At 41.1% G+C, this 26,636-nt stretch overlaps 1 protein-coding gene across 10 annotated transcripts in view; it reads left to right on the forward strand.

Moving 5' to 3' along the window:
- USP18 (ubiquitin specific peptidase 18) overlaps positions 1-26,636 on the forward strand; it is a 69,086-nt gene that overhangs the window by 21,455 nt on the left and 20,995 nt on the right. For 2 of the 10 annotated variants that reach the window (XM_072766421.1, XM_072766429.1), the window contains exons 1-9: positions 440-563; positions 2,391-2,424; positions 3,571-3,830; positions 4,899-4,995; positions 15,716-15,861; positions 23,957-24,036; positions 24,332-24,478; positions 24,866-24,961; positions 25,444-25,611. In XM_072766421.1, coding sequence (XP_072622522.1) covers positions 3,773-3,830; positions 4,899-4,995; positions 15,716-15,861; positions 23,957-24,036; positions 24,332-24,478; positions 24,866-24,961; positions 25,444-25,611 — 792 coding nt within the window. In that variant the 5' untranslated portion in view covers positions 440-563; positions 2,391-2,424; positions 3,571-3,772. Of the gene's footprint in view, positions 1-439; positions 2,425-3,570; positions 3,831-4,898; positions 4,996-15,715; positions 15,862-23,956; positions 24,037-24,331; positions 24,479-24,865; positions 24,962-25,443; positions 25,612-26,636 lie in introns of those variants that run through there. The other 8 variants (XM_072766420.1, XM_072766427.1, XM_025995523.2 and 5 more) reach the window with 7 other exon arrangements.

Here is a 26,636-nt window from a genome sequence, read left to right on the forward strand (position 1 = left end):
TATCTGAAAAATAACAACCTTAAAAATTGTAATAAAAATTAAAAAATGTATATATTTCTTTCCTTGGTGGGTATTTATATATGTATAAGGGGACTGTCTTCTCTAGGAACAACAGTGATTTCTCTCTGCAGCTGCGATGGTAATTCTCCAGAATACATAATTCAGTGGGACACATTTGAATGCTTCCACTTGAATTAAAATGAATATCTAGAGGGGATCAGAGGCTTCAGGTTTGGAAGGTAAACAACAGATCTCAGCCTCCACCCATCATTCAGTTCTTTTCTACATTCTCTTTCAAGGGCTTGCTTGCCTAGCCTCTGCTTACATACAAATTACTGCTTCTGGAGTTGGCTTGCCAGCTGTGAGAAAGTTCTTTATTTTGAAATGAAATCTATTTCTTTTTTTTTAAAATATTTTTTTCTTTATTTATTTATGATAGTCACAGAGAGAGAGAGAGAGAGAGAGAAGCAGAGACACAGCCAGAGGGAGAAGCAGGCTCCATGCACCAGGAGCCCGACGTGGGATTCGATCCCGGGTCTCCAGGATCGCACCCTGGGCCAAAGGCAGGCGCCAAACCACTGCGCCACCCAGGGATCCCATGAAATCTATTTCTTAATAGTTTTCATACATCACATCATTTGACCTCCCCCACCCTCATGCCCCAAAGACAAGAAATATAATTAAATCTAATCGTGTCTCTTCCACATGATAGTCTTTTCGATATTTGAAAACAGTTCTTTGTTCCATATAGATCCTTATTCATGTATGTGTTCATTCGTTCATCATTCATTCATTCATTCATTCAGTGGTTATTTATTGAATTCTCACTATGCTCTGTGCAAAGTGTAATGGTAGCAATTGAAGATACACATTCCCTGCCTTCCAGATGTTCACAATTTAGGGTCTCAGGTCAGATGCTGAAACTCTGAGATGTGTATGCAGGAGGTTTACTGGGGAGTACCCTTGGGAACAACAATTTGGAGAGGTGAGAAAAGCAGGGATGGGCAGAGGGAGGAGTTGTCCTGGCAGATAGTTGCATCTGAGGCCTTAGGTGATCTTAAGGGGCTGGATGGCCCCTCAGAGCTATATCACTTTGAGGCAAGGTGATAAGACTTTTATACTCTCTATTGTCCAGTCACTGGATAGGGATACATTCCTTCTCAAGGGTAAATTACTGGACAGGGATTCAGTGGGGAGCTGTCAACCAGTGCTGCCTGAGAAATCATGTCTGCCCTGCAGGAAGAGTCTGAGTGGTGCACCACTCTCCAGTACAAGTGGAGACATAGCTATTCCCCACAGTAGAATATAGCACACCAATTATTTGAAGAGCTCTGAGTACAAACTGCACGGACACATAGACAATGTGGAGGCTCAGCTGAGGAGCCAGGACAGGTTTCCCAGGAAGTCAAGGGTATGGTTAGCAAGGAGAATGCCTGTGAGCAACCTTTAAGTGGTAGAATTGACAGTCCTTAATGACTGGGCCTGGGGGTGAGAAGAAAAGAGATACCTAGGTTTCTGGTCTGGACCCCCTTGGTGAATGTTGTGCTATTTGGCAGAGTAGAGAACCTACGGGAAAAAGCATATGGCTGTCTGCTCTAAAGAAGAAAAAAAACGGAAACATGTGGGAGAGATAAGGAATGTATAGTTTAGTTTTCACTTATAACCCTAGAGCTTTATAAGCTGAACATATCTTTCCCTTTAAGATTTATCTCTTTGTTTTTTAATTTTATTGGTTAACATACAGTGCAATATTGGTTTCTTGGAATAGAATTCAGTGATTCATCACTTACATATAACACCCAGTGCTCATCACAAGTGCCCTATTTATTTATTTTTAAATTTTTACTTAAATTCAATTTAATTTATTTTTATTTAAATTCAATATACTTAACATACAGTATATTATTAGTTTCAGGGTATAATTTAGTGATTCATCAGTTGCATATAACACCCAGTGCTCATTCTTTTTTTTAATTTTTATTTATTTTTATTATTTTATTATTTTTTAAATTGGAGTTCAATTTGCCAGCATATAGCATATCACCCAGTGCTCATCCTGTCAAGTGCCCCCCTCAGTGCCTGTCACCCAGTCACCCCAACCCCCCCGCCCACCTCCCTTTCCACTACCCCTTGGTCGTTTCCCAGAGTTAGGAGTCTTTCATGTTCTGTCATCCTCCTAGTGCTCATTCCATCATGTGCTTCCTTCATGCTTATCACCCAGCTACCCCATCTCCTTAACCCCCTCCCCTCCAGCAACCCTCAATGTGTTTCCTATAGTTAAGAATCTTTTATGGTTTGCCCTTTCTGTTTCTAACTTATTTTTCCTTCCCTTCCCCTATGTTTTGTTTCTTAAATTCCACATATGATACATATTTGTCTTTATCGGACAGATAAAACTCTCTAGTTCCATCCACGGCATTGCAGGTAAGTGCCTTGTTTAATGTCCATCCCCCATCTAGCCCATCCTCCACAAACCTCCCTCCATCAACCCTCAGATTGATCCTTTTTTTTTTAAAGATTTTATTTATGTATTCATGAGAGACAGAAAGAGACAGAGAGAGACAGAGAGAGAGAGAGAGAGAGAGAGGCAGAGACATAGGCAGAGGGAGAAGCAGGCTTCCCACAGGAAACCCGATGTGGGACCTGATCCCAGGACCCTGGGATGATGCCCTGAGGTAAAGGCAGACGCTCAACCGCTGAGCCACCCAGGTGTCCCTGAAGGAGACTTTTTGAAATGGAATTTTATGCATTGTCTGGACAGACTGAGATTGGGAGAAGTGAGTTTTACAAGTACACTGGTATAACGTTGAGATTTAGCTCTTCTCTCTTAAAATGCCAAAGTTTTCTTGCATTGGTAGTCTACTCTTGAGAAGAGATTGTGAACAGAGAAGAAAAGACAATATTTTTATTCTTTTACCTGCCCAGAACAGCAAGATTTTTATATTAATTTTTATCTGGTCTTTACCTACGTAAGAGAGTGAGAACTTCTCAATAGTAAAGGAGCTACATTTGGTGACAACTCTATAATATCCTGTAGAATCTCCTAGGGCCAACTTGGCAAAGCAGATACTGATGTTTTCAGTTTTGTAATGATCCGTGATCCTTTGTAGGCACGTGTCTTGAAACCTTCTGAGGTGTTGGTTGGTTGGTTGGTTGGTTGGTTGGTTGGTTGGTTGGTTGGTTTGGCTGGCTGGCTGGCTGGCTGGCTGTTTGCTTGTTCGTTCATTCATTCATTGATTTTCAGCAGATTCCCAGAAAGTCAAGTTCTAACTACATATATTAGTCAATAGACCCTCAGTTTGTTCTTTATTGGTAAGAGTCACTTATGGCTTGTTTCCCTCTCTCTTTTTTTCCCCTCTGTCCCCTTCCCATATATTCATCTATTTTCTTTCTTAAATTCCACACATGAGTGAGATCATACATATTTGTCTTTCTCTGAATGACTTATTTCACTTAGAATAATATGTTTTGCCTCCATCCACGTGACTTGTCTCTTTGGAATCAGAACTGATCACATGGATATGCTTTCCTTCTCCCTTATTCTTACCTGGCTGTGGTGTGTTTTCACAGAGCTCCCACCAAAGCTGACTCAGGTGAACTCTTCCTGGAAGTGTGCAGTCCTGAAGACAAGCCGGGCAGCCAGTAGCCTGGGGATTTTGGAGTGATCACTAATGGGTCAGGTGTTGGGGTTCCTGAGGTAACTTGTCAGTGCATCCTGGCTGAGTCTCAGCATTTCTCAGCAGAACCCACTGAAAATAAGGAAGAGAACAATATGAAGAGGAAGAAGGAGCAGCGAAGGGAGTGCCTCAGCGCCTGGGACTGTCCTCATGGTCATTAGATACCTCACATTTTTCTCTTTTTGGCTGTATAGAAATACTTTGCTCACCTACTGTATTCTGAACCAGTAGAGCTTTGTGGTTAATGACTCCTGATTTCATGTGCCTCCATTTCTGCATCTGTAAAGTGGGCATAATACTAGTACTGAGTACATAAGGTTGTTGGGAGGGGTAAATGAAATAATCTGTGGAAAGTGCCTCAAATTAATGCTTGGCATATAGTGGCATTCAGCATTAGTTCCTGCCTTTACTGTTGCACCTGTGTGCTAGTATGTCTAGAGGTTCTTCTGCTGATTCAGGAGCCAAAATCTGTGAATACTTACTGTCCCTGGATTTTTTTTATCTTAATATCCTATCTCATATACACAAAAATCCTTTCCTCAGGAACTCTGAGTTTAGTGGTTTTTACCTCCCTCTTAAATTACTCACTTTGTGAGGTCAGATGACCCCAAGTTGGGTTGGGAAAGGAGACTTCAGAGAAATGCTATCTTTTGGTTTTCTCACATCTTCATAAATTCCTTTTGGTTTCCAGCCTCTGGAGGTGAGCTTAGATTAGTGAATCTCTCACAGAGTTTTCTTCCCCTGATATTCTTCAACTGGTGGGGACTAGGTAGGATCCTGTTCACTGGAGTCTGAACTATACTAGCTAGGAAATTACTTCTATCTCTGAAGTAATTCTGCCCATTCTGACTCAACTCTATAAGGAACAGCTTGAGTGGGAGGAACTCATAATTCTCTCAGTTGTACTTTCTGTAGTTCTTTCTTTCTCTTTGCTTTTATAACAATTGCTTGTACTATTCGTTTGACATTGCATAATACTTTCTTGTGACAGCTCTCTTTTCCTAAGAACTATCAAAAGTTTTACTACTAGTTTGCTTTTCAGAATCCCATGCTTTATCCCTCCTCTCCAATTTGGTTGCAAGCTCTTTAGTGAAGTCTTTGTACCTCTGAGAGAATTTTGTGGGATTTCATGTCCTTGTTAGATCTTAGAAAGACATTTGATTTTTGTTAAATTGCTTAGCTTGATCTTGTCCTCAGTATTTTTTTCTCTTTTCTATATAGGCCCTGTTGGTTTACACAACATTGGACAGACCTGCTGTCTTAACTCCTTGATTCAGATATTAATTATGAATGTGGGATTCACCAAGATATTGAAGAGGTAAGACTATTATTCAGGTTGATAAGCATATATATTACTGTACATTTTCACATATATAATTTTTAAAATATTTTATTTATTCATGAGAGACACAGAGAGAGAGAGAGAGAGAGAGAGAGAGAGAGAGAGAGGCAGAGACACAGGCAGTGAGAGAAGCAAGCTCCATGCAGGGAACCTGATGTGGGACTCGATCCTGGGTCTCCAGGATCACACCCTGAGCCTAAGGCAGGTGCTAAATCGCTGAGCCACCCAGGGATCCCCCACATATATAATTTTTCACAGTGACTTGTACTTTTTTATATAAATTTATTTTTTTTGATGTTTAATTTGCCAACATACAGAATAACACCCAGTGCTCATCCCATCAAGTGCCCCCCTCAGTGCCCGCCACCCAGTCACCCCCAACCCCAACCACCTCCCCTTCCACCACCCCTAGTTCGTTTCCCAGAGTTAGGAATCTCTCATGTTCTGTCTCCCTTTCTGATATTTCCCACTAATTTTTCTCCTTTCCCCTTTACTCCCTTTCACTATTTTTTATATTCCCCAAATGAATGAGACCATATAAGTTTGTCCTTCTCCGATTGATTTATTTCACTCAGCATAATACCCTCCAGTTCCATCCACGTTGAAGCAAATGGTGGGTATTTGTCGTTTCTAATGGCTGAGTAATATTCCATTGTATACATAGACCACATCTTCTTTATCCATTCATCTTTCGATGGACACCGAGGCTCCTTCCACAGTTTGGCTATTGTGGACATTGCTGCTAGAAACATCGGGGTGCAGGTGTCCCGGCGTTTCATTGCTTCTGTATCTTTGGGGTAAATCCCCAACAGTGCAATTGCTGGATCATAGGGCAGATCTATTTTTGACTTTTTGAGGAACCTCCGCACAGTTTTCCAGAGTGGCTGCACCAGTTCACATTCCCACCAACAGTGCAAGAGGGATCCCCTTTCTCCACATCCTCTACAACATTTGTGGTTTCCTGCCTTGTTAATTATCCCCATCCTCACTGGTGTGAGGTGGTATCTCATTGTGGTTTTGATTTGTATTTCACTAATGGCAAGTGATGCAGAGCATTTTCTCATGTGCTTGTTGGCCATGTCTATGTCTTCCTCTGTGAGGTTTCTGTTCATGTCTTTTGCCCATTTCATGATTGGATTGTTTGTTTTTTTGGTGTTGAGTTTAATAAGTTCTTTATAGATCATGGAAACTAGCCCTTTATCTGATATGTCATTTGCAAATATCTTCTCCCATTCTGTAGGTTGTCTTTTAGTTTTGTTGACTGTATCCTTTGCTGTGCAAAAGCTTCTTATCTTGATGAAGTCCCAATAGTTCATTTTTGCTTTTGTTTCTTTTGCCTTCATGGTTGTATCTTGCAAGAGGTTACTATGGCCGAGTTCAAAAAGTGTGTTGCCTGTGTTCTCCTCTAGGAGTTTGATGGAATCTTGTCTCACATTTAGATCTTTCATCCATTTTGAGTTTATCTTTGTGTATGGTGAAAGAGAGTGGTCCAGTTTCATTCTTCTGCATATGGATGTCCAATTTTCCCAGCACCATTTATTGAAGAGACTGTCTTTCTTCCAGTGGATAGTCTTTCCTCCTTTATCGAATATTAGTTGACCATAAAGTTGAGGGTCCACTTCTGGGTTCTCTATTCTGTTCCATTGATCTATGTGTCTGTCTTTGTGCCAGTACCACACCGTTTGATGACCACAGCTTTGTAGTACAACCTGAAATCTGGCATTGTGATGCCCCCAGATATGGTTTTCTTTTTTGAAATTCCCCTGGCTATTTGGGGTCTTTTCTGATTCCACACAAATCTTAAAATAATTTGTTCTAACTCTCTGAAGAAAGTCCATGGTATTTTGATAGGGATTGCATTAAACGTGTAAATTGCCCTGGGTAACATTGACATTTTCACAATATTAATTCTGCCAGTCCATGAGCATGGAATATTTTTCCATCTCTTTGTGTCTTCCTCAATTTCTTTCAGAAGTGTTCGATAGTTTTTAGGGTATAGATCCTTTACCTCTTTGGTTAGGTTTAATCCTAGGTATCTTATGATTTTGGGTGCAATTGTAAATGGGATTGACTCCTTAATTTCTCTTTCTTCAGTCTCATTGTTAGTATATAGAAATGCCATTGATTTCTGGGCATTGATTTTGTATCCTGCCACGCTGCCAAATTGCTGTATGAGTTCTAGCAATCTTGGGGTGGAGGCTTTTGGGTTTTCTATGTACAGTATCATGTCATCGGCGAAGAGGGAGAGTTTGACTTCTTCTTTGCCAATTTGAATGCCTTTAATGTCTTTTTGTTGTCTGATTGCTGAGCCTAGGACTTCCAGTACTCTGTTGAATAGCAGTGGTGAGAGTGGACATCACTGTCTTGTTCCTGATCTTAGGGGAAAGGCTCCCAGTGCTTCCCCAGTGAGAATGATATTTGCTGTGGGCTTTTCGTAGATGACTTTTAAGATGTCGAGGAAAGTTCCCTCTATCCCTACACTCTGAAGTGTTTCGATCAGGAATGGATGCTGTATTTTGTCAAATGCTTTTTCTGCATCTAATGAGAGGATCATATGGTTCTTGGTTTTTCTCTTGCTGATATGATGAATCACATTGATTGTTTTACAAGTGTTGAACCAGCCTTGTGTCCCAGGGATAAATCCTACTTGGTCATGGTGAATAATTTTCTTAATGTGTTGTTGGATCCTATTGGCTAGTATCTTGTTGAGAATTTTTGCATCCATGTTCATCAGGGATATTGGTCTGTAATTCTCCTTTTTGGTGGGGTCTTTGTCTGGTTTCGGAATTAAGGTGATGCTGGCCTCATAGAACGAATTTGGAAGTACTCCATCTCTTTCTATCTTTCCAAACAGCTTTAGTAGAATAGGTATGATTTCTTCTTTAAACGTTTGATAGAATTCCCCTGGGAAGCCATCTGGCCCTGGACTCTTGTGTCTTGGGAGGTTTTTGATGACTGCTTCAATTTCCTCCTTGGTTATTGGCATGTTCAGGTTTTCTATTTCTTCCTGCTCCAGTTTTGGTAGTTTGTGGCTTTCCAGGAATGCGTCCATTTCTTCTGGATTGCCTAATTTATTGGCGTAGAGCTGTTCATAATATGTTTTTAAAATCGTTTGTGGGATCCCTGGGTGGCGCAGTGGTTTGGCGCCTGCCTTTGGCCCAGGGCGCGATCCTGGAGACCAGGGATCAAATCCCACGTCGGGTTCCCGGTGCGTGGAGACTGCTTCTCCCTCTGCCTGTGTCTCTGCCTCTCTCTCTTTCTCTCTGTATGACTATCATAAATAAATAAAATTAAAAAAAAATTTTAAAAAAATCGTTTGTATTTCCTTGGTGTTGGTAGTGATCTCTCCTTTCTAATTCATGATTTTATTAATTTGAATCTTCTCTCTCTTGTTTTTAATAAGGCTGGCTAATGGTTTATCTATCTTATTAATTCTTTCAAAGAACCAACTCCTGGTTCTGTTGATCTGTTCCACAGTCTTCTGGTCTCGATTTCATTGAGTTCTACTCAAGTTTTAATTAACTCTCTTCTTCTGCTGGGCATGGGGTCCATTTGCTGTTTTTTCTCTAGCTCCTTTATGTGTAAGGTGAGCTTTTGTATTTGAGTTCTTTCCAGTTTTTGAATGGATGCTTGTTTTACGATGTATTTCCCCCTCAGGACTATTTTTGCTGCATCCCAAAGATTTTGTTTTTTTTTTTTTAATTTTTTTAATTTTTATTTATTTATTTATTTATTTATTTATTTATTTATTTATTTATTTTTCATCCCAAAGATTTTGAATGGTTGTATCTTCATTCTCATTAGTTTCCATGAATCTTTTTAATTCCTTAATTTCCTGGTTGACCCTTTCATCTTTTAGCAAGATGGTCCTTAACCTCCACGTGTTTGAAGTCCTTCCAAACTTCTTGTTTTGATTTAGTTCTAATTTCAAGGAATTACTACGTATGCAGGGCACGATCCCAATCTTTTGGTATAGGTTCAGACCCGATTTGTGACCCAGTATGTGGTCTATTCTGGAGAAAGTTCCATGTGCACTTGAGAAGAATGTGTATTCAGTTGAGTTTGGATGTAAAGTTCTATAGATATCTGTGAAATCCATCTGGTCCAGTGTATCATTTAAAGCTCTCGTTTCTTTGGAGATGTTGTGCTTAGAAGACCTATCGAGGGTAGAAAGAGCTAGATTGATGTCACCAAGTATAAGTGTATTATTATCTAAGTATTTCTTCACTTTGGTTATTAACTGATTTAAATATTTGGCAGCTCCCACATTCGGGGCATATATATTGAGGATTGTTAAGTCCTCTTGTTGGATAGATCCTTTAAGTATGATATAGTGTCCCTCTTCATCTCTCACTACAGTCTTCGGGGTAATTTTTAGTTTATCTGATATAAGGATGGCTACCCCTGCTTTCTTTTGAGGACCATTTGAATGGTAATTGGTTCTCCAACCTTTTATTTTCAGGCTGTAGGTGTCCTTCTGTCTAAAATGAGTCTCTTGTAGACAGCAAATAGATGGGTCCTGCTTTTTTTTTTCCAGTCTGAAACCCTGTGCCTTTTGTTGGGGTCATTAAGCCCATTCACGTTCAGAGTTACTATTGACAGATACGAGTTTAGTGTCATCATGATATCTATTCAGTCCTGTTTTTGTGGATTGTTCCACTGAACTTCTTCTTAAAGGGGAATTTTAAGAGTCCCCCTTAAAATTTCTTGCAGAGCTGGTTTGGAGGTCACATATTCTTTCAGTTCCTGCCTGTCTTGGAAGCTCTTTATGTCTCCTTCCATTTTGAATGAGAGCTTTGCTGGATAAAGTATTCTTGGTTGCATGTTCTTCTCATTTAGGACCCTGAATATATCCTGTCAGCCCTTTCTGGCCTGTCAGGTCTCTGTGGAGAGGTCTGCTGTTACCCTAATACTCCTCCCCGTAAAAGTCAGGGATCTCTTGTCTCTTGCTGCTTTAAGGATCTTCTCTTTATCTTTGGAATTTGCAAGCTTAACTATTAAATATCGAGGTGTTGAACGGTTTTTATTGATTTTAGGTGTGATCTCTCTATTTCCTGGATCTGAATGCCTGTTTCCCTTCCCAGATTATGAAAGTTTTCAGCTAGGATTTGTTCAAATACATATTCTGGCCCTCTGTCCCTTTCGGCGCCCTCGGGAACCCCAATTAAATGTAGGTTTTACTTCCTCAGGCTGTCGTTTATTTCCCTTAGTCTGGCTTCATTTAATTGTCTGTCTCTTTTTTCCTCAGTTTCCCTCTTTGCCATCAACTTCTCTTCTATGTCACTCACTCATTCTTCCACCTCGTTAAGCCTCATCGTTAGGACTTCTAGTTTGGATTGCATCTCATTCAATTGATTTTTAATTTCTGCCTGATTGGATCTAAATTCTGCAGTCATGAAGTCTCTTGAGTCCTTTATGCTTTTTTTCTAGAGCCACCAGTAGCTGTATAATAGTGCTTCTGAATTGGCTTTCTGACATTGAATTGTAATCCAGATTTTGTAACTCTGTGGGAGAGAGGACTGTTTCTGATTCCTTCTTTTGAGGTGAGGTTTTCCTTCTAGTTATTTTGCTCAGTGCAGAGTGGCCAAAAACATGTTGTATTAGGAAAAGGAGAAAAAGAGAGAGAGAGAAGGAAAGAAAAGAGAAAAAGAAAAAAAAGGAAGAAAAAAGGAAAAAAGAGAAGAAAAAGAGAAAGGTGAATAAAAAAGGGGGTGGGGGAAGCAATCAGAAATCAAAAAGAGAAAAAAAAAACCACGGGGGAGTATCTTCTGATTCTGTATAATTTAAGTCCCTTGACTTCCCCTGGAACTTGTCCTTCTAGCTGGACTTCTGGGGGAGGGGCCTGCTGTGCCGATTTTCAGGTGTTAGCACTTGGGGGAGCTGCTCTGCCCCTGCCTGGTGCAGGGCTCAGTGGGGGTTGTTCACCCCGTGAGGCCCCAGGAGGAACAGCCCCATTGGCAGGGCCGGCTCTGCAGCCCTGGAGACAGCTCCCGCAGTAGCTCCAGGGCTCTCCGTCTGCAGGGCCTGGAGGCTCCGGGGCGGGGCCGCTGATCTGCTCAGCTCGGGGCAGGAGCGTCCTCGGTGTCCTGGGCCCTCCCGGCCTCTGCCTGTCCCAGGGGAGGCCGGATCCTGGGCTGTGTCCAGGCGCCCTGTGCTCCGGGGCCTGCGCTGTTGGATTCGCGCTCCCGCCCCGCAGCCCCCTCCGCGGAGCCGCCGCCCGAGCCCCTCCGAGCTGCTCCGGGTCCCGCCGTGCGCGCTGCAGCCCTTAGGGAGCTCGGGGCATCTCCCGGGGAGCAGGTGCCTGTTAGTGTCCCCGGGAGCCCGAGGGCATCCCCGCCCTCCTGGGTCCTGCTCTAACTCCCTGCGAGGCCCTTTCCGCCCGGGAAGGTTGGTGCAGCTCCTGCTCCTCCGGGACGGGGCTCTCCTGTCCTGGGGACACTCGCCCCGGCCTCAGCCCGGCTCCTCGCGGGCCCCTCCCCCTTGGAGGCCTTTTGTGTCTTTATTTCATTTTCCACGTCTTCCTACCTTGATAGAAGCGCAAACTCTTCTCACTGCAGCATTCCAGCTCTTCTCTCTTTAAATCTGAGGCCGAATTCGTAGGTTTTCAGGATGATTTGAAGGTTATCTAGGTAATGTGGTGTGGACAGGTGACCTGGGGACCCTACTCTTCCGCCATCTCACTCCTCCTCCTGACATCGACTTTTAATCCAAGTTTTATAACTCTGTTGCAGAGAGTGCTGTTTCTCATTCTTTCTTTTGTGGTGAGTTCTTACTTCCAGTCATTTTGCTCAGTGCTGAGTATGAGTTGGCTGACTCCAGAGTATCAACCATGACCTAAGTAAATTTCACCCTTGATGATTTTGATGAGGTCAGAGACCAGAAATTGAAAACAAAGATCAGAACAAAATTAAACAAAAGGACCACTAAAGCGAAAAAAAAATTTTAAAACAATTTTAAAGTAGTAAGTAATAAAAGGCCAAGAATCCCAAAGAAGAAGAAAAAAAAGAAAAGAAAAAAAGAGAAATATGCAAAAGTAAAAGAGAAAAAAGAGGAAAAAGAAAGGAGAAGAAAGAAAAAGGGCAGGGGACTGGGAGATGGTGGTGGTGACGAAGTTATAGTGGAGGGAGAATATAATCTACCTGAGGGGTCCTAGATGGTGATCCTTTGGTTCTGAGTATATTAATCTCTGTATGTTAGAAGATGCTCAGTCCCAAATTTATGTAAACCAGCAATACTTGTAGAAAGCCCCAACATTGACCACCAAAACATAAATGAGATAAAAGAAGGGGGCAGGATGGGGATGAAGAGAGAAGATAGTCTCACAGAATGAACCAGCATGGTATTCTACTTGGTCTGGGTGCATGCTGGTCATGTTTTATAAGGTATTAACTTCCTCCATTGTAGAACAAAATGAGGCAGAGGAAACAAAAAACAGAAAACAAAACAAAACAAAACTTATCTTTATATCCTCCCCAAAGTAAGTTGATTATGGTGAAGGGAATCTAGAAGTGTAATATATATATAAGACCTGTAATTGTAGAAATATGGAAGTCAAAAAGGAAGAAACTTAAAAATGAAGAAGTGGTGAAATATTGTAGTTAAGGTGGGAAAAGAGAAAAAAATATTGGAAACTTTTAGTCTGATATGAAAATGAGTTGTGATGGAAAAAGGGAAAATACTTTTAAAAATTTTTTAAAAAGGAGGGGGTACCCTTTGGTTCTATATACCATAAATACCTCGAATTCTCCTGGAGCTTTCCAGCGCTGCTTGGTCAAGAATTTGTTCTTCCTCTGTCCCTCCAGCTGGTCTTCTGGGGGTGGGTCTGCTGTGCTGACTCTCAGGCGTGTGTACCTGGGGAGATGCCCCCACCACCTGCTGGGTGCTGGGCTCAGTGGGAGCTGTTTACCTGTGAGGCCTCTGTCCCCTGGGCCTCTGCCCCTCCCAGGTACCAGGTGACACCAGGAGGAACAACAACACTGGCGGCGGCCAACACTGACTCCAACTCTGGGGTCAGCTTCCCCAGTAACCGCCCTCAGTCTCCCAGTCCACACTGGCCTAGATGTTCCCAGGGTGGGGGCACTGACCTGCACATCTTGGGGCACCTGGCAGCAGGAGAGTCCTCGCTGTTTGTGCTCTCCCCACCTCCGCCTGTACGGGGGGAGCTCAGGATGGTGAGCTGTGTCCCCCGGTGCCCTGGAATCCAGGGCCTGCGCTGCTGGAATCGTGCTCCGGGGCAGTGGCTCCTGAAAGCAGCAGGGTGCAGACCCCTCGGTCTGGAGCCCCCACCTGACCTGACTTCTTCCTGATGCCCTTCTGGGTGCATGCCCAGCCCTTTACTGAGATTGGCCCGTGCTTTCCTTGGGCGCACTTCCTCTAGTAGTGACTCCAGGAGACTGGAGGCTTCACTTCCCCCTCCTGTGCTTCTTCCCAATTTCCCTGCTGAGCTTTTCTCTGTCAGGGAAGAATCCCGTGCGGATTTTTAAAGTTTCCACTTCTCTGGGGCTGGGCTTTCCTGTCCCGGAGGTTCTCGCGGGGCCCCTCTCCCACTTGATTCTTTTTTATTTTCTTTTTTTACCGCCTTCCTACCTTGTTAGAAGCGAAAACCCTTCTCTCTGTAGCATTCAGCTATTCTCTCTTTAAATCTCAAGTTGAGTTCCTAGGTGTCAGGATGGTTTGGAAATTATCTAGGTGAGTTTGGGCCAGGTGAGGTGAAGCCCCTACTCCACCATCTTTCCCCCAGACCTGATTGGTTCTTTTTAAACTCTTGTCTCTGTGGTAAGGATCTCATTGTTGTCTTTCATTCTTCTCTCAAGCCCAGTGAGTATCCTTATAATTGTTACTTTACATTTTCCCTCAGGCATGTTACTTATGTCTGTTTCACTTAGATCTCTGGCATGGCCTTATCATGTTCTGCATTTGGGATAAATTCCCCTGCCTTCCCATTGTGTCTAAGTCTCTGCCTGCTTCTTTGTTAGAAAATCCAGCTGTGTCTCCTCTTCCTGGAAGTAATGGCCTAAAGAAGGGAGGTCAGATAGTGTCAAAGGCATGCTGCTTTAGGGAGTGTCTCCTGTGTGTGCTGCATGTTCTCTTCTGTTGTGTTTTGGCTGATCTGTCCTTCAGGCCAGTTGTTTGAAGAGGTCTCTTTGCCTGCTGTAGGCAGTGTTTTGTCCCTGGCCTGAATTTTAATAGGTTGTGAATTCAAACTAGGTGTGCCCTGGTCTTCTTGTGAAATGAGACCTGTCACCACCTCCCCCACAACTGAGGTCCTGTAGGACTCTAGTTGGGAAGTGTGGAATGGGATTTGTACTGGTCTTTTGGGTGAGGGGATCACCACATTGGGATACAGGCAAGTATGACTGGAGTGACGGAGTATGGGGCTTGTTGTAGGTAAGTTAGGCAGCCAGTGTTGTCACTGTGCTGCTTCCCACAGGTGGCTGTGTGTTTATGCTGAGGGGCAGGGGAGTGAAATGGTGCCACCTGGCTCTTTCATTCCTGGATGGTGTCTCTGTGCATGCTGTCTCTCAGGGACGTGCTTTGAGAAGAGCAAATACTCTTCCCACTGTATGCCCCAGACAGTCTTTAGATCACTGTTTCAATGCTGTCTTCCCCCAGGTTGTTTCCTGCCTTCTTTCCAGGAACAGCGTAGTGAACTCCAGGCTCTAGCCCAGCCAAACCCTCTGATCTTTAAAATTTCAAGCTTTAAGTCCTGCTGATTGCAAGAACTCATGAAATTCTGCTCCTCTCCTTTTCTAAGCCAATAGCTTTGGGGAAATGTTCTCTTTGTGTGTTCTCCTGTGTGTTCCTCTCTATTTCTCCCCTTCTCCATCCCCTCTGCAGCACCTGCAGTCTGTTTCTCCCCAAAATTGCATCTCTGCACTTCCTGTATTCTTTTCTACCTTTAGTTGTGGAGTTTGTTCTGTCTTCAGGTCAGATTTTGAGATGATCCAATAGTTATCTAGTTGTGTTCCTAATTGTGTTCTCCCTTCTAATTGCATGGGCAACTGAGAGACGCCTATTATTGGGCAAATCATTTTCAAAATAAACTGACATTACTTCATGTTTTCTTTTATTGCCAGAGCCTAGATCAGTATTTGCCTTTTCACTTTGGAGTACTTCAGCCTGGACATTTTGTGGTATGGCCACTTTGCTGTGGACCTAGGACTTCTTATCTGCCCTTCATTTAAGTGTGATTGTTGGGCAGAGTGGGGAGAGGGGTGAGGTAACAGTTGTCTGATTCTCCTCTTGAGAGGATATTCTCTATAGCCAATTTGCTAATATGATGCTTCTCAACTTTATTTATTTATTTATTTATATTTAATTTGAGAGTGAAAGAGAGAGAGAGAGCATGAGGGGGTGAGGGGTAGAAGAAGAAGCAGACTCCCCACTGAGCAGGGACCCCGATGTGGGGCTTGATTCTAGGACTCTGGAATCTTAACCTGAGCCGAAGGCAGAAACTTAACCAACTCAGCCACCAAGTTGCCCCTTATCTCTACATTTAAATCATCTGGTAAACTTAAATATTCTGATAACTGGGCCCCACCATTGGAAATTTTGATTTAAAAAAATTCTGATTTAGTTTGTCTGCAGAGTGGCCTGGGCATGGAGAGTTGAGAAAGTTCTCCCAAGTGATTCCAGTATGCAGCTCACATTGAGAACTCTGGGAATAAGGAGGTTCATGGATGTGCTTATTTGGCAGGATAACGGTACCAAGGGGAACAGAAGAGCAGAGGAAAAGTGTCCCCTTCCAATTGCTCTTGCTACTGGAGAGGATGCAGGACAGCCGTCAGAAAGCAGTGCAACCTATGGAGCTTGCCTACTGTCTCCAGAAGTACAATGTTCCAAGTAAGACAGCCCTCTCAGTTCTGAGAGACAGGGAGAGGGAGGAGGCTGGGGAGAGGGAACAGGGGGAGAGGGAGTGCCTCAAAGAATAGGTCAGGAGCTGTTCCCTCCTCTTCTTTGTTTTGGAGAGGTTTGTGAAGGGGTAGGTATTAATTCCTTAAATATTTGGTAGAATTAAGACCCCTGAACACCAATAAAAAATAAATTTATTATTAAAAAACATAAGACCCCTGGACCTGGGCTTTTCTTTGTAGGATGTTTCAAAATGACAAATTTCCTTTTTGCAGTTAGTTGAAAAACTGAACTCCTTAGGCAATTTCTTATGAGGCAAGTGTAGCAGTGATGAACTCCCTCAGCAGTTGTCTGGAAAAGCCTTATGTATTTTTCATTTCTGAAGTAAAGTTTTCTAGATTGGCAGTTTTTTCTTTTATCATTTTGAATATGGCATTCCGTTGTCTCCTGGACTGTCAGGTTTGTGCTGAGAAATATACAGATTGCCTTATGGGAGGGGGGTTCCCTTGTAAGTGATAAACTCCCTTTCTCTTACTGATTTTTAATATTTCTCCTTGTCTTTGATTTTAAAAAGCTTTACTATTGATGTGTCTTGGAGAATACTCATTTGAGTTGAATATGTTTAGGGAACTAAGAGCTTCATGAACTTTTTTTTATAAATTTATTTTTTATTGGTGTTCAATTTGCCAACATATAGAATAACACCCAGTGCTCATCCCATCAAGTGCCCCCCTCAGTGCCCATCACCCAGTCACCCCCACCTCCTGCCCCCCTCCTCTTCCACCACCCCTAGTTCGTTTCCCAGAGTTAGGAGTCTCTCATGTCCTGTCTCCCTTTCTGATACTTCCCACTCATTTTTCCTCCTTTCCCCTTTATTCCCTTTCACTATTTTTTATATTCCCCAAATGAATGAGACCATATAATGTTTGTCCTTCTCCGATTGACGTATTTCACTCAGCATAATACCCTCCAGTTCCATCCACGTTGAAGCAAATGGTGGGTATTTGTCGTTTCTAATGGCTAATATTCCATTGTATACATATACCACATCTTCTTTATCCATTCATCTTTCGATGGACACTGAGGCTCCTTCCACAGTTTGGCTATTGTGGACATGCTTCAGGAACTTTGATGTCTAAATCTCTCCCCAAATTTGGGAGATACCAAGGCCTTCCTTCCTTCCTTCCTTCTTTCCTTCCTTCCTTCCTTCCTTCCTTCCTTCCTTCCTTCCTTCCTTTTTCTTTCCTTCCTTCCTTTTTTCTTTCCTTTTAAAATTTTATTTACATTAAATTAATTAACATATAGTATATTATTATTTTCAGAGGTAGAGTTCAGTGATTCATCAGTTGTATATAACATGTAGTGCTCATTACATCATGTGCCCTCCTTATAACCCATCACCCAGTTACCCAATCTCCCCACCCACCTCCCCTCCAGCAACCCTGTTTATTTCCTAGATTTCAGACTCTCTTATGGTTTGTTGCCCTCTGATTTTGTCTTGTTTTTTTCCCCTCCCTTCCCCTATGCTCCTCTGTTTCTTAAATTCCAAATATGAGTGAGATCATATATTTGTCTTTCTCTGATTGACTTATTTCTATTAGCATGATATTCTCTAGTTGTGTCCATGTCATTGCAAATGGCATGATTTCATTTTTTGATGGCTGAGTAATATTCCATTCCATATATATCCATTCATCTGCCGATGGACACCTAGGCTCTCTCCGTAGTTTGGCTATTGTAGACATTCCTGCTATAAACACTGAGGTGCAGGTGCCCCTTTGGATCCCTATGTTTGTGTTCTTTGGGTGAATACCTAGTAGTGCAATTGCTGGGTCATAGGGTAGCTCTATTTTTAACTCTTTGAGGAACCTCCATACTGTTTCCCAGAGTGGCTGCACCAGCTTGCATTCCCACCAACAGTGCAAGAGGGTTCCCCTTTCTCCACATCCTCACCAATGTTTGTTGTTTCCTGATTTGTTAATTTTAGCCATTCTGACTGGTGTGAAGTGGTATCTCATTTGGTTTTGACTTGTATTCCCTGATGCTGAGTGATGCTGAACATTCTTTGACATGTCTGTTGGCCATTTGTGTCTACTTTGGAGAAATGTATGTTCATGTCTTCTGATTTCCTTGCTAGATTTTTTGTGTTTTGGGTGTTAAGTTTGATAAGTTCTTTATAGATCTTGGATACTAGCCCTTTATCTGATATGCCATTTGCAAATATCTTCTCCCATTCTGTAGGTTCTCTTTTGGTTTTGTCTACTCTTTCCTTTGCTGTGCAGAAGCTTTTTATCTTGATGAGTTCAAATAGTTCTTTATGCCTTTGTTTCCCTTGCTTTTAGAGATGAGTCTAGCAAGAAGTTGCTGTGGCTGAGGTCAAAGAAGTCCCTGCCTTTGTTCTCTTCTAGGTTTTATTCTTGTCTCACATTATGTCTATCATCATTTTGAGCTTATCTTTGTGTCAGTGTTATCTTTGTGTAAGAGAATGGTCCAGTTTCATTCTTCTGCATGAGGCTGTACAGTCTTCCCAACACCATTTGCTTAACAGACTTTTTTCCATTGAATATTCTTTCCTGCTTTGTCAGAGATTATTTGACCACAGAGTTGAGGATCCATTTCTAGATTCTCTATTCTGTTCCATTGTTCTATATGTCTGTTTTGTGCCAGTACCACACTGTCTTGACCATCACAGCTTTGTAATACAGCTTGAAATCTGGCATTGCGATGCCCCTGGCATCGGTTTTCTTTTTCAATATTCCTCTGACTATTCAGACTTTTCTGATTCCATACAAACCTTAAAGATTATTTGTTCCAACTCTGTGAAGAAAGACCATAGTATTTTGATAGGGATTGCATTGAACCTGTAATTTGCCCTGGGTAGCACAGACATTTCTACAATATTTAGTCTTCCAATCCATGAGCATGAAATGTTTTCCATTTCTTTGTATCTTCCTCAATTTCTTTCATAAGACTTTGTAGATTTTAGAGTATAAATCCTTTACCTCTTTGGTTAGGTTTATTCCTAGGTGTCTTATGGATTTTGGTGCAGTTGAAAATGGGATCGATTCCTTAATTTCTCTTTCTTCAGCCTCATTGTTAGTGTACAGAAATGCCACTGATTTCTGTGCATTGATTTTGTATCCTGCCATGTTGCTGAATTGCTGTATGAATTCTAGCAATTTTGGGGTGGAGACTTTTGGGTTTTCCACATACAGTATCATGTCATCTGTGAAGAGTGAGAGTTTGACTTTTTCTTTGACAATTTGCCTTTTCCTTCTTTTTGTTGTCTGATTGCTGAGGCTTGGACTTTTAATATTATGTTGATGTTTTAAATGTTGGCCATTCTGATAGGTTTGTAGAGGTGTCTCATTATTTTAACTTGTGATTTGTCATTGACATATGCCAAGCCCTGCTTCTTATGCTTATTTTCCATTTGTATATATCTTTCTTGGTGAAGTGTCTATTCAGGTTTCTTATCCATTTTATAATTAGGTTGGTTTTTATGTTTTATTGTTGAATATGAAGAGTTTTTTTGTATATTTGGATAACAATCCTTTATCAGGCTTTTTTAAAATAATAAATTTATTTTTTATTGGTGTTCAATTTGCCAACATACAGAATAACACCCAGTGCTCATCCCGTCAAGTGCCCCCCCTCAGTGCCTGTCACCCATTCATCCCCACCCCCCCGCCCTCCTCCCCTTCCACCACCCCTAGTTCGTTTCCCAGAGTTAGGAGTCTTTATGTTCTATCAGGCCTTTTACAAATATTTCTTCTCAGTCCATGACTTGTCTTCTCATGTTCTTGACAGTATCCTTCACAGAGCAGAAATGTTTAATTTTAATGAAGTTCAGTATATCGCTTCGTTCTTTTATTGCTTGTACATTGGAGTTTTAGCCAAAAAGTGTCTAAAATGTAATCACAAAACAGAAGGTCTTCTAGATTTTTCTCCTGTATTATATTAGGACTTTTGTAGTTTTGCATTTTACATTTAAGTCTATTATACATTTTGAATTTGTGTTCTTGAAGGATGTAAAGTCTGTGTATAGATTCATTTGTTTGCATGTAGATATTCAGGATTGCAGCACCATTTGGTGAAAAACTATCTTTGTTCTATTGTATTGCCTTTGCTACTTTGTCAAAGAGCAGTCGATGTTGTTTATGTTGGTGTATTCCTGGGATCTCTGTTTTATTCCTTTGATCCCACATTGTTTTAGTTACTGACACTTTATTCTAAGTTCAGAATTAGTTCTTTGACTTTGTTTTTTCCCTCAATATTGTGTCTTCTATTCTGTGATTGCCTCTCCAAATAAACTTTATAATCACTTTGTTAATATCCACAGAATAACTTGCTGGGATCTTGATTGGAATTGCATTGAGTGCATAGATCAAGTTGGAAAGAACTGGCATCTTGACAATATTGAGTTTTCTTATCCATGAACATGGGGTATCTCTCCTTTTATGTAATTCTTCTGATTTCTGTCATTAGAGTTTATAGTTTTTCATATATAGATCTTGTACACATTTGGTTAGATTTATAACTCAGTATTTCATTTTCATGGGTTCTAATGTTAACAATATTGTGCTTTTTTTAATGTTTTTTTTTATTGGAGTTCAGTTTGCCAACATATACCATAACACCCAATGTTCATCCCACCAAGTGCCTCCCTCAGTGCCCATCACCCAGTCACCCCAAATCGCCACCCACCTCCCTTTCCACTACCCCTTGTTCATTTCCCAGAGTTAGATGTCTCTCATGTTTTGTCACCCTCACTGATATTTTCACTCATTTTATCTCCTTTCCCTTTATTCCCCTTCCAATACTGTGCTTTTAATTGAAAATTCCTCTGTTCATTGCTGATAATATAGGAAAGTGATTGACCTTTATATATTGGTCAATATATATATATAATATATTTCATACATATATATATTTCATATAAATGAAATATATATATTTGAGAACTGGTATAATTTGTTCCATAAATGTTTGGTAGAATTAATTACTGAGCCTGTTGGATGCTCTGTTTATTTGTCCTCATTCATTTTTATTTTTATTCTTCAGACTGTATGGTTTCAATTGACTTGTTTTCAAAGTTTGATAATTCTTTTTTCATCAGCTCAAATCTGCTATTGACCACCTCTTGCAAACTCTTCATTTCTGTCATTGTATTCTTCAGCTCAAGAATTTCTATTTTGATTCTTTTAAATAATTTTTTTCTTTATTGATATTCTGCATTTGGTGAGACATTGTTTCATACTTTAGTTATTTTGATACGGTTTTATTTAGTTCTTTTGAACATATAATGATAATTAATCTAAAGTCTAGTGAGACTAACATCTGGATCTTCTCAATGACAATTTCTACTGATTGTTTCGTGTGTGTGTGTGGGAGGGACCATACTTTTTTGTTTTATTGTGTCTTGTAATTTTCTGTTAAAAACTAAACATTTTGGACAACAGTGACAACAGTGGAAATAAGAAACCCCCACAATGGAGTTGTTGCTATTATTTTTGTCATTGCTATTGTTTAGTGACTCTCCTGGACTAATTTTGTAAAGGTTATGTTCCCTATAGTGTGTGGCCACTAAAGATTTTGTCTGTTTAGCTTAATGTCACCTAATGATTGGTCAGAGATTTTTTAAAAATGCTTTGAACCAGTGAGTCTTCCAGTCTTTGATGAGGAACTCTGTGTGTCTAGTGGGGCTTACCTTCAAAGCTCAGGCTGTTTGTGACACTTTTAGCCTGCCTTTCTTGCTTGCATAGGGTGTCAATATTAGCCAAATATGAGAGACTGAGACCTTCTCAGGTCTTACTGAGGCATGCAAAAGGCCTTCTAGATCACCAGAAATATGTCAGAACTTCTAGAAGTTCCCTATGGACATCTCAGTTCCCACAACCATCTTTTAAGTTTCAGCCAGACTCTTTTTTTGTCCCAACTGGTATTACAGCCTTAGGCAGTCACAATATTAATTATCATTGACTTTTTTCCACAAATACCCTGGGGATAGGGCTCAAAGCTTTGAGTTGGGTCAAATAATGACAAACTTCTTCAAATGGGGCTTTTCCATGAAGCTGCAAGACAGGTCAAAAAATAAAAATGTTTTCAGTATGGGGCTTTTTGAGGAACTCCAGCCCCAGTCTACTCCTTTTTCTGGTCACAAGGCTTCCGGTTAACAGTTTTCATGATGGCAAGTTTTCTTGTTTTCAAGGCTACTACAGAGCTGGGAAGAAGGAAATGGAAATTGGCCAGGTTGAAAAGTCTCAAATCCTGTTCTTCTTACTTAGGTTCTGCAGTGTTTGTTGAATAAATATTCCTAGGATTTTTGTAAACCTTTAGGTAATTTTCAGAGTTCTGAAAAATTGATTTTGACATTTTTTTTTGCCAGCATTTTCATTGCTTTTTTGGAGGAGTAGATTTATAGAGATCCTCACTCCACCATTCCAGTTGTATTCTCACTTTAATACAGCTTTTCATAGTAGTTTATATACTTTGGGAATTTTTCTTATTCTTTGAATTAAGACTTAATGGATACTTGTCCACTAGAACAAGAACCTAGAATATAGGTTTCTTGGGGACAGTGACTTTCTCTAGCAATTGCAATGCCTTGCACATAACAGGTGTTAAGTAAATTATGGGTTGGGCAAATATCCCTATATTTTTAATTTTTTTAGTTTAAAAAAAGATTTTATTTACTTATTCATGAAAGACACACAGAGAGAAGCAGAGACATAGGTAGAGGGAGAAGCAGGCTCTCTGTGGGGAGCCTGATATGGGATTTGATCCCAGAACTCTGGGATCATGACCTGAGCTGAAAGCAGATGCCCAACCACTGAGCCACCCCGGTGCACCATCCCTTTATTTTTTTTAATAATAAATTTATTTTTTTATTGGTGTTCAATTTGCCAACATACAGAATAACACCCTTTATTTTTTAGATGAATCAGGACTCTTGGCTCTGGTATGGTCAGATGAGGCAAAATGTCTTCATATGGCAAGGTGATCTAACTTCCTTTATGTTCAGTGTTGGCTCTGTGGTAGGTAGCCTTCTGCAAATAATTCCTGGAGACAGCATAGTTCAATCCTAGTTCCACTCTGTTTGTCTTTAGGTTTGGGGATTGTTACCTTTAAATATGAATTAATTAATTCATTCAGCTCATATTTATTGTGTGCCAGGTATTGTGCTGGTTCTGTAGATAAGGATATAAGGCGGATGATAGAGTCTTTGTATCAATGAAGCTTTAGTTTAGCGAAGAGAAAGGCCAAAACAAGAGTAAAATAAAGCAAAATGAAATCCAAAAGCATTAAGTACAAACTGTGGTATCATGAAGGAAGTAATAAAATGGTGTTGAGATAGATGATATGAATATTTAATACATTTACAGGAACTACCTTTTCTTGCAATATCTTTGCATGTTGGCAGACATCCGTCTTTTTGTAAAATAGTCCTCAGTGTGTTTTTCATGTTCTTTGTCGTCCTATGTTTCTTTTCAATGACAGAAATTCATTTACATCTGTCTTTTGGGCTTACATTTATTTATATAACATATGGAGAATTCACTGCTTCATTCCTGTTTCCTCTTAGCCAGCATCAACACTGAGATGGTTCTTTCCTTTCCTGTTCTCCTAGATACCTTTGGGGAAGACCTGGGTCAGATATGAGTTTTGGGAAACTGCTCAATTTCTGGGGAATTAAAAAGAGATTAAATAAAGGTACAGAGAAACAAGTGGCCACTAGAGTCCAATTAGAGTGCCGGCTTGGCTTGGAATAGGAGAGAATCCACTATTGAATGTTGTTTTTATCTGGCTAGGTCCCCCAGTAGAGGCCAGTAGGCATGGTTGACCAGTCAGTGGAAAGGAAACTTCTGTGATGCAGTTGGACTGGATTTTAAGTTTTAACAGGAGTTCTAAAAAATAAATAACAAGCTTATTTTTCATTTTTAGTGCCTAACTAAAGCAGGGGAGGCTAGGAGAGGACAAAGTGATGAGTGTTCATGTACATCTAGGTAGCTATGGCACAAGGGTATGCATGAAAAATGTCCCTGGTGATCTCACTGATCGGGCTGTTATTTTTCTCTTTGGCCAGTGTTTGTCCAGCATGATGCTGCTCAACTCTACCTCACAGTTTGGAACCTAATTAAGGACCAAATCACAGATGTGGACTTGGTGAGATACTAGAATCAGAGAACTCAGAAGTTTAAGATGCTGTTCATTTAGCTCATTCAGCAATCATTAATATAATGTATAGAGAGGATTAAAAGAGAAATCCACATAAAATGCTTATCACAATTCCGTACTACTATTACTGTTATTACTTTGCTCCTTTTCAAAGAGCAAAGAACATCAGTGGCTGCCATTTTTGGAGCTTCTGTCTGCTGGCTACCATTTCTGGAAATTGACCTGACCTGGTTTGTTTATGGCTCTGTACCCTTCTTTCCTCTCACCTCCTCTCTATTAACAGGTAGAGAGGCTGAAGGCTCTGTATACAATTCGGGTGAAGGAGTCCTTGGTTTGCCTTGAATGTACTGTGGAGAGGAGCAGAAACAGTAGCATGCTGACCCTCCCCCTTCCTCTTTTTGATATGGACTCAAAACCTCTGAAAACACTGGTGAGGGATTTTTCTTGGTTAATTTGCTGTTTCCATACACCCAGTGCTGCCAATGTGCCCTTGCTTCTTTAATCACTGTTGCCTTTTAAAAAGTAATTTCTATTTCCTTTGCACAGTTCTAAGTTTCTCCTTTGATTTGGTGGAAATAAAATTTGTTTCCTTTTACTTCCTTTCCTCATACTGCTACCTTAGCAAGTGCTCCCTTCTATTTTTCCTTCCAATCAGTAGGTACTTTGGGGGATCCTGCCACATGCACTACACTGGGCCAGGTGTTAAGAGGGTACATGGAAAGAACCAGAAAGAAACTTAAATCCTTATCTGTAGGGTGAGGGGATGTACTCTAGATGGTAAATATCCTCTCTGCTTTTTCTTGATCTCTTGGGACAGGAGGATGCCCTTCGATGTTTCTTCCAGCCCAGGGAGTTATCAGGCAAAAGCAAATGCTTCTGTGAGAAATGTGGGAAGAAGACTTGTGGGAAACAGGTACTCACTGTCTGAAACCAGAAGCTTCCCTAATCTGGGGTTGCCTTTAGTGGATTTCCTGATAGAGTCTTCAGAGGCCTTGAGGGTCCCATGTGTTGGTTGAGGGAGGAAGTATATCTGGCTAATATCTGGAATCTGGGGCCTCTGACTTTCAGAGGCCCATCACTGAGAGGGGCAGAGCATTTTAAAAGATAAGAGAAGGTCCGAGATCAGGAGGCAGAGTTTTACATGCAAGGTTAGACTGACTCTCTAGAGCAGACTCTGTGGTTCCCCTGGGCTCTGGTTCCTGTGCAGAACACTAGGGCTGCTCATGCCTTCTGTGGGCTGCTCAACAGATTCAGCAGAAGGGGGCCCTTAACTGTATTATATCATTCCAATCCTTTGTGGGGAAGAAGAACACACCATCGGCCATGATATTTCTCTAAACCTACCTATTTCAAGTACCTTAGGGTTTCATCTCCACAGTAATTTTGCTTTTTCAGGTCTTGAAGCTGACCCATTTACCCCAGACCTTGACAATCCACCTCTTGCGGTTCTCCATCAGGAATTCACGGACAGAAAAAATCTGCCACTCACTCTATTTCCCACAGAGCTTGGATTTAAGTCAGGTCCTTCTGATGGAGGAAGACCTTTATGATGCTGAGGAACAGGTGAGAAACTCCTTAATTCCCCTCTATCCTCCATCTCTTCAGATCCTTTGCTTGATTTTGCCTCTCTTCCCCTAAGGTGCTTGAAGTCACCTGCTCAACAGAGCACTTTTGGACATCTCATCTGTGTTATTATAGCGTCTCATAAATCATGGCCTCTATTGGCTGTGCTTGGGGTACATACAGGGAGGAAAACTCACCAGCAGCTGCTTGGTGTGATTCATAAAACATATTCATATGCTCAAGAAACATTTATTTTTTTTAAACAGTATTTTAATGATGGAAATCTATGTTTTCTTGAATAACAGTGATGGGTTGTTATCACCATACTACTATCACCAACATTTGCTGTTTACAGCTGCTTTTCTCTTAAGATTCAAAAGGCTGGGATGCCTGGGTGGCTCACCAGTTTGGTGCCTGCCTTTGGCCCAGGGCATGATCCTAGAGTCCTGGGATCAAGTCCCACGTTGGGCTCTCTGCATGGAGCCTGCTTCTCCCTCTGCCTGTGTCTCTGCCTCTCTCTCTCTGTCTCTCATGAATAAATAAATAAAATATTTTTAAAAAAATATCCAAAAGGCTTTGGTTAATGGACATCTGGGCCCTTTCCACAGTTTGGCTATTGTGGACATTACTGCTATAAACACTGGGGTGCAGGTGCCAGATGAATGGATAAAGAAGATGTGGTATATATGCAATGCAATATTACTCAGCCACCAAAAAAAAAAAAAAGAGAGAGAGATCTTGCCATTTGCAACGATGCAGATGGAACTAGAGGGTATTATGCTAAGTGAAATAAGTCAATCAGAGAAAGATAATTATATGATCTCAATCATATGTAGAATTTAAGAAACAAAACAGAGGATCATGGAGGAAGGGAGAGAGAAAGAAATTAAGATGAAATCAGAGAGGGAGACAAACCATAAGAGACTCTTAACTCTAGGAAACAAATTGAGGGTTGCTGGAGGGGAGGTGGGTAGGGGGATGGGATAACTGGGTGACAGGCATGAAGGAGGCATGTGATGTGATGA

Source organism: Vulpes vulpes, chromosome 8 (assembly GCF_048418805.1).
Source record: "Vulpes vulpes isolate BD-2025 chromosome 8, VulVul3, whole genome shotgun sequence".
In the NCBI taxonomy this organism is placed as follows: domain Eukaryota; kingdom Metazoa; phylum Chordata; class Mammalia; order Carnivora; family Canidae; genus Vulpes; species Vulpes vulpes.